General features: G+C 38.4%; 1 protein-coding gene across 1 annotated transcript in view; it reads left to right on the top strand.

The window, feature by feature from the left end:
* Window positions 1-8,525, top strand: part of COMMD10 (COMM domain containing 10) — a 223,811-nt gene that overhangs the window by 34,756 nt on the left and 180,530 nt on the right. The window contains exon 6 of the mRNA XM_025204614.1: window positions 6,666-6,776. Coding sequence (XP_025060399.1) covers window positions 6,666-6,776 — 111 coding nt within the window. The remainder of the gene's footprint in view (window positions 1-6,665; window positions 6,777-8,525) is intronic.

Here is an 8,525-nt window from a genome sequence, read left to right as displayed (position 1 = left end):
TGCGCCCCCCCCCCCCCCCCCCAACAACTCAGTATTTCAGGCTTAACATGATTTAAAAATACTTGCATATATGTATTCTGGATCACATTAGAGAATTTTTAAAGTCTTGAATTAATCTGAAAGTTAAAGGGTTAAAAGACTGCGTTGATTGGAATTGTGCATGAGTGGAAGGTACAATTTGTATTGTGTTTTCGAAAAAAACCCTATTTTAAATGCAACATGTCTTGTCAAAGGAGATGCAAGGATATAAGCTAGGTTTTTCATAATATCTTGACAGAATAGTTTTAAGCTGATTGGCTGTCACATTTACCTAAGCCTCTTCTTTTTTCTTAGAGATTCTGATGAGATGGATTTCAGACACTCCTACAATATGAAGTGGAGCTTTTGTTACAGTTTGTGACACTGCTTATTTATTTTCACTGCTACTTCCACTAGTTTCTTTGGGGTCAGTGCTACTAGCACTTTGCTTTGTAAGATGCTTCTACAGTGTGGGAAATTCATGGATGCTTCTATAGTGTGGGAAAGGCTGGTCTTGCCAGCTTATGCAAGTTTTTTATTATTGTATTTGTTGTTGTTCTTAAGAGCCAAAGCTCCTGGAGGCAGGTGATTTGAAAATCTCAGCTTTCATTTTAAAATAAGTTTCCAGTCCTCATATTTTCTAATCCTTGCAATTGTAGAGAAAAGCTAGGCTATGTGACATGTGTGCACTCTACTGGCTCAGAAACCAGAGGACAAAAAGACCTTGGTATTTAGGGTACAGACAAATCAAAGATTACAGTGAGTTGAGGGAGCAGGGTTTTAACATGTCTTAGCTGCTTTGTGGTAACCCTCTGTGTGCCTGCTCTTTCCCCATAATAAGGGAATGCTACGCTGGGAAGCCTAACTTTGTTTCATTGAAGGATAGTAGATCCTGTTTAGCTTCTACTTGCTATGGAGTAAGAGTGTAAACTCACAGGCACTGTAGAGCAGCAGCTGTGCAATAAATCTTTCTCCTTTAGCTTTCTGTAATTTGTTCATACCTGTAGTAAGTTTGGTTAGGAGGTGGCCTGTTTGTTTGTTTGTTTTTTACTCTTATTTTCAAGTCTGTCATGAAATTTTGAGGTCTTAGAGTTGATGTTGGCAGCATTTGAGAGACATACCTTAAGTAGGTAGTTGCCTTCTCTGAATATTACGTATACTTTTGTTCTTCAGCCTCAGTATCCTAATATTTTTTCCCAGCTCACAGTCCTACTTGTTCTGTTTTCATTCCCAAATTCCTGTTCACCCAGTCCTTTCCAGCTCACATTCTGATGGGCATGTACATCTGCTTCTTCACGCCAGCCTTAAGCATTAGCTCCATAGCATCTCTCATGGACAGCCAGTTTTCCCCCACTCTGAAGTTTATTCAGCTTCCATCATAGTTCTCCCTTTCTTCTTGGAAGATGGTATTCCCTGTATTTCTGACAGAATTCTCAGGCTCTCTTCTTATCTTCTGTCCAGATACTAAGGTCTGCCCAGGGAAATGAGCTTGTACTGTGTGTGTCATTCCTACTTCATATTACTGTTGTCCAGAATGCTTTCCAAAAAGACAAAATGTCAGTCTTGGTCTCAAAATTTACAGTCTAGTATAGACAAAGCACAACATGTGGTTATGGCTAACCAGTAGCATGGGTGGAAACAGGATGAAGAAGAGAATAATCATGGATTTGTATTTTGTACTGGATTTCCTGAACTAAAGGAGTATTTTGCTCTTATTTCCTTATCCTTAGTTAACTAATTGAAAAATATAATAAAAATAAAATCTAATCTACATATAATATAAAGGAGTAACCTTTAATATTCAACACCATATAGAACATTTCCACAATAATCTGTTCTGTTTCTAATTTCATTTTTATTGAAAAGAAGGTTTTTTGGACAGTGAAACAAGGATGAGCAAAGTTCCTGGAACTGGGACTTGAGAGCCAGCAGATTCCCTAACCTGCTCTCAAAAAGATCCTATTGCTTGAAGGCAAGGGGAGTTCATTAAGAGAACAGACTGCTTAGCAGCCTTTCCTGCCAAAAATCATAATGAGTTTCTAGGAATTGCGCACTGAAGATAGTGCATGCTCTCCAGTGTAGATTTAACATTTCCACTAAGATGACTTTGGTTAATGCAGCCTGTGTTATGAACTAGGTTGGGCTTCCAAATGTGCTTCATACCGATTGTTTGTTCAAATTAGTAGCTTTTTTCTATTTGTCAAGTTCATTTTGAATCTAGAATGTAATCAAAACAACCCTCTCCAATTTTGTGAGGTTTTTTACGCAACAGTTCCTCAGTTTATCTTGCATTAAATTAGTGGACAAGCAAGTGACTTTGACAAAAATTTTTTTGTGATGCATTCTGATTTTTAGACACAGCAGAGAAAATAAGCTCTTAGAGGTGTATAGAACATGAAAAACATTAATGGGCCAGACTGTTGTTGAGTTTTGTGGACAGTCTTACATGACTGTGAATAGAGAACTCTCACAAGTGTATTGGTTTAGCCCTGAAAATAGCACTTGCTGCCATTTAAGTTGCACAAAGGCCCATGCAGGTCCTTCGTGTGGAATGAATTATGTTCAGTATAGGTTTTGATATAAAAATCTACCAGAGCCATGTCAGGTTATCTAGCCGTGTCAGTTGGAGGCAGCAGCCCACAATTAAAAATCCTGTGTCCTTAGACGCTGGTAGATAAGTTGCTGGACTAGAAATCGGGATACTTCTTTTTATTGAAAATAAGGTTTTTCTTACCTGTAAAATAGATATTATACTGCTTATTTATATTTATCAATGTCCTCTGTGATCTGTAGATAAAGGGTCAACTTTATTTTGTGTTAGGGCAGGTTAGCAACACTGATATGCATATCAGATCCTTCCTCTGGTTGGTAACAGCTTGTATTTGAAGGTGGAGGGCTATAATTGGTCGTTCTTATACTTGCTGGTATGTACTGCACCTCCTTTGGGTGCAAATGTTTCCAAGAAAAAGGAATTACATGGGTATCTTCAAGCTTGACCTTTTCATAGCTGCCTGGAGTTGTCCACAATAGTAGCTGTGGAACAAACAATAACAATGCTTTATACATGCTAATTATTAGCTGCATTAATATTGTCTGTCTTTTTTTCCCCATCCTGTTAACTTTTTGACTTGTACTTCCTGGCGTGTGTTTGTTAAACAACCAATTAAAAATGAAATACACAAGTGTTAGTACTACCATGAGGAGTAACACGGGTAATATAGTTGAAAATACATTATTTATCTTGTAGCCTTTCTTCATGTTCCATATACATTTATAAATAAATGCTGATTGGAAATACTGTAGACCATTGGTTAATAACTGAAAATGTGTATTAATTTTATACTGCTTGTCATTTTATTCTAAGCAGTACCTCTTAAGAGTTCTTTGAAACTTGCAATATATAATCGGTTCAGTTCTGGCTACTAGGAAATAATTGCTTCCTTTCTGTCTGATTATAGCAAACGTTGCATTAGAAATTAAAACAATTATAATGTCTCTAGCCCTTGAAAACTTAACTGTAAATATTTTTTCACTTCATTGCTATCAAGTACTGTGCCTTGGATGTAAATGCTGTACAGAAACGTCCAGGGATGTATGTTGTAGCCATGTTGGTCTAAGAGAGACAAACAAAACTCTTGGGTTAGAGGCAATAAATACCTTTTAATAGACCAACTAAATAGTAGCACATTTTTTTCTGTCTTTGCTAGCTTTTAGGTCCAAACACCCTTTGTCAGGCTGAGGAGAATTCAAAGATTTTGTACAGAAACTGTTACTGCTCTCAAAAGGTGAATTGGTATTTTGCAATTTTGAGCATCATCTAAATAAACACGACTATGCCAAAATAAAGGTTTCATCTCCCTTTCAGGAAAATAAGTAGGCAAACCTCTTTGACACCTCAGGAAGCATATGATAAATTAACATTACTTTGTTTTTTGTATGATCCATATGTCATTACCATTTTTAATATAGCTGCATGACAACAATATTTTAATGTACAGGCAGTCCTCGGACTTATGACATAATTGGTTCCTGAAAACCGCGTCTTAAGTCGAAACATTGTAACTTGGAACCAATTTTCTCATAAGAAACAATGTTATAAATGGGGGATTCGTTCCTGGACCAAGGCCCAATACCCTATTTTCACTAAAAATGCCCCAGAATTTTGTACTCGATCAATTGTAGATGAGTAATATAGCTACATTAATGTATTTATATTGGAAATAGCAATCATATTGATTTGGAAGGACTTCTTTGAGGTGACTTTGCTGGACTTTTTGAAAGGCTCTTGGTTGGACTTTTGGAGGGTTCTTGGCTGGAGTCTTCTCAGGAGTCTTGGCTGCAGGTTTTTCTGGAGCCATGTCAGCTTTCTTAAAGAAAGTGTCCAAGGCAGTTTGGACAGATGTTCTCCAGGGAGATGAGCAACGCAGCAAACTTGTTCTCTGGCGTGGTGTCACATTGGATCAAGTGTTGTAAAGTCAAAACTGACGTCATAAAGTTGAAATGGTGTCAGTTTATAAATGTAAGTGTGAAATGTTGTAACTCGAAACGTTGTAAGTTGAGGACTGCCTGTAAACCAATTAAAGAAAAAAATAAGAGTGGCTGTTCTATTGTGACCTTAGACCATTGTGCAATACCATACATTGTGTATTTGATCCAAGATCTCTGCTGTAGCGATGGATAAATGTGAATTAAGAGTGAAGTAAAAGCCATCGATTTGGATGTGTTTGCTGTTTTTTGTTTGTTTGTTCTCTTACAGAGAATAGTTTAGTGGCACAAAGGCCAGGAAGTGAGCATGCCTGTGGGTATTGTTATTGCCTCTGCAGCTGGGTACAGTTTTGTTTTTTTTTTCTGATCCTGGGCAATTTGCTAACTTGCTAAGTTGAAGTTTCCAAACTAATACAAAACAGTGTTAAAGTAACTGTCTGCTTGTCAGAAATGCAGACACGCAGGCTCAAACCAGAACCTTAATGATACTTTTGTTCCTAAAACTAAAATCAAAATCCTGGATTCTTATAGTAGTGTTCAGTCTCTACTCAAGAAACATGTGGGTGTTAAAAAAATTGGAAATATAACTACTTGGGAAAAGGAAAACCATCATATTAATGAGGTTTCCTACCCAAGTCTTTGTTGGCTAGTGTTTGGTACCTTGTGAGCTGTTGCTCAAAGAAAATATGCATGCAAACTTCATTCACAAACCCCTGATGTTGCTGCAGGGCTTGTCTATATTGTAACTTGTATCTGTTAATACATTTTAAAATCTGATTTAGTTAAACCAGGTGTGGATAGACGCACATTCTGGATTAAGCCTGTCTTATTTTAGTTAAGCCCTATGGGTTTGTTTTGTTTTTTTAAAGTAGTCTTCAAATAGCTATAGTGGAAAAGTGTTGACTTCACAAAATGTTGAGAGCACATTTTAAATAAATTATCTTGCCCTTATCTTAAATCAGTGTGACTTCTTGGCATGATCACCCATGTTTTGGATTGAGGGGCCTATTTTGATTTTTCACAAGTCAGTAGAGAATCAGCACAAGTGAAGTGACAAATATAAAATGGTAGGGTGTGCCAGTTTTAGCTAATTATTCCTCTATACTGATTTCTCTACACTCAGTATACATGATATAGCTTCCCACTATCAGTTGGAGATTTTCTCTTAAATCTTTCTATTGCTTTCAGTGTATTGGTAGGCTAGTCTTTACCTTGAATTGAGAACACTTATCTGAGCTCGCTGGCTGTTAGAACAGGGCGTCCATTGCTTTTCATGTGTCCTTCCTATTTTTAGCTACATAACCAAATTAAAATACTTCTGCGAACAAAATATAAAGAAATTCCAATTAATAATGTCATACTTCTAACATGAAGCAGGTGAAAATTACGTGATTAAAATACTCCATCAAGTAGTAATTCTCTTATTTTTCTTCTTTTTTCAGTAAGAAAAACCTGAGACTCTTAGTTCTCTGGCAAATATTCTGTTTTATTATGTCTTATTGCTTAATTTGCTAATGTCTGTACATCATTTAGATCTTGGGATAAAAAGCTGTACAGAGTATATTTAGTGCATGTGTGGAAGGAACTGCAGTTGGCACGAGGTGTTTTGGTTCTGTTACACTATGAGTAAAAGTACAAAATAGCTTTTGTCATTAACTTCAGCTGGTATGATGGAACATGCACACAGAGAAGGTCTGTTGTTACGTTGCTTTTTGGATTATTCTGAAAGTATTCTGCTAAGACCATTTTTGTGAATTTGAGTATAAATCATGTGAGAGGGAGCCTCAGGTGATGATCATCAGCTTTGGAAAACTCAGACTGTCTATCCTTTGGATGTTTTTGTGTTTTATTAATTGATTTCAATAGGACTGGGAACTGATGCAAGTAATAGTGTAATTGTTAGGAGAACTTAGATCTGCTCAAACATACTAGCTCTTCATCCTCGAGATGGATTTAGGTGCTGTAAATACACAATATTTAAAAACGTTTTCAACTGATTTGTTTCAGAAGCCATTGATGGGAGAGTGAATTATATGGGAATCCTAATGCCCTTTTTAAAAGCATGCTTATACTCATTGACACAGACTAGCCCCAAATGTTGATAGTTCACTTCCTCAGTGCTTCTGCAGCATTTGATTCTAATCTGAGTTTGTGTTTTATAGCTTGAGACAATTGGATGGCAGCTTAACCTTCAGATGGCTCAGTCTGCCCAGGCGAAACTGAAATCTCCTCAAGCTGTATTAGAACTGGGAGTGAGCGATGAAGATTCAAAGGTATGAACTGTACTGCCTGGCATAGTGAAGTTCTGAGATAAATGCTTATTCTTTCTTTTTTTCTTTTAAGGGGTTAATGGCTATCACTGGAGCTATACTAATAGTTGTTAACCTCACCCTAGTGTTTTCACACACTCCCTTTAAAAAAGCAAATCACTACATCAGCTAACTAAGCAACTGGAATTAATAAAGTATTTGTCACAACCCAAGGGTGTGATTTTGTGTGCGCGCACTTCGGCACTGCTACATTATTTCCCGCCATCCGGAGCTTTCTTTGCAGGGTGCATTTCTCAGTTGCAAAGAGAAATGCACAGTGCAAAGGAGTTTCCGCCGCCCGGAGCCAATTTTGCCCCCCACTATTGGCCAGTTCTAAATTATTCCCACGTGGCGGCTAGTGATTGGCTTGCTAGCCGTATAAGAGGCTTGAGCGGTTTCCGCCCAAGTTGGAGGACTCCACAACCATCTGGAGGAGGAGGACTTCATGTCTTGTGAAGACCTCTAAGCGCTGCGGAGCCTATCGGACCCAGCGTGTACCTTGAGAAGGCTATAGGGGTCTGATCAACCTCTGGCCTCTCCCTGTCGCCGAACGATCCCTCGACGAACCCCTTCCCTGTGCGCAAGTTCCACGGAGCCTAGCAAACTTCATGTGAGTGTATCCAGAGCTCTGTTCGGGTTCGAGTCCTGCAGGTTTATCTTCCCGTCGCTGAAAACCCATTGCGACGTACTCTCGTATTTTGCATCTTCCCGTCGCTGAAAACCCCTTGCGACGTACTCTCGTGCCCTGCAGGTTTGAGTTTTGTTTTGTTTTGTTGTGTAACTGCAACTCAAGCAAGTTTTCCTGCCTGCACCGCGACCATCTTTGGTGTAAGTAAAATAATCTTTAATCAACCGCTAAGCGTCCGTGCCTAATTCTGGCCACAGCCCGCCGTGCACCCCCGAGAACCTGGGACTGCTCCTGGCCTGCACAGTATTGACATGACATTTGTGTTAAATAGGTTTTGGGATTGAGAACCAAGATAGCAAATCTCTGTGGTCTTAGGTTATTGAAGAGAGATGCCTTAAGGCAATGATTCTCAACCGGGGTGCTGCACAACATTAGCACTGTGTTAGGTTTGCAAACACTTACACATGATTCACAAGATACACCCAGAGATTTCAAGTTGGAATCCATAGTGTCACAAACATTCGGACTCGTTGTGGCCTTTATGAGTTCTCTGCAACAGAAGAATTTTTTGCACTCAAAAATGAGTGAAAGTTTAAGACCTGGCATTCTCCAATAGATGGCTTGAGTCTAACAAGGTTAAGAATCACTGCCTCAGGGTATGGATATAGTTTGATGGTGTATTTCACGATTAGTAATTATTTTGCATTTTTGTCTGGTCTTCCACTGCCTTCCAACTAGTTTTGTCTCATATCTGTGCAAAGGAGGTGTAAGTTTATCTGGTCGAGGGGTCCTCATTGCACAGACGTAAATCTTGACACAACATGCAGCAAATAGTATTTTTACATGTGAGAGTAAGATGCTTAAGAGTAAGCAGGGAGAACGGGAAGGAGGCAATGATGTAGTGACACTTTACAAATGTAAGACCATATCTCATACTGATCCATCTTATTTTAGTTTGAAATTGAAAAACTATGTTGGTGCTACTCACTTTTATACCTGTGCAATGCTTTTATGCTTAGGGTTAGTGCTTGTACAGTTACTTTAATGTATCCAGACTGATAGATGAAATCTAATGTAAACCAGGC

Source organism: Alligator sinensis, unplaced genomic scaffold, assembly GCF_000455745.1.
Source record: "Alligator sinensis unplaced genomic scaffold, ASM45574v1 scaffold609_2, whole genome shotgun sequence".
Classification (NCBI taxonomy): domain Eukaryota; kingdom Metazoa; phylum Chordata; order Crocodylia; family Alligatoridae; genus Alligator; species Alligator sinensis.
This window is presented reverse-complemented; position numbering and strand designations above follow the sequence as displayed.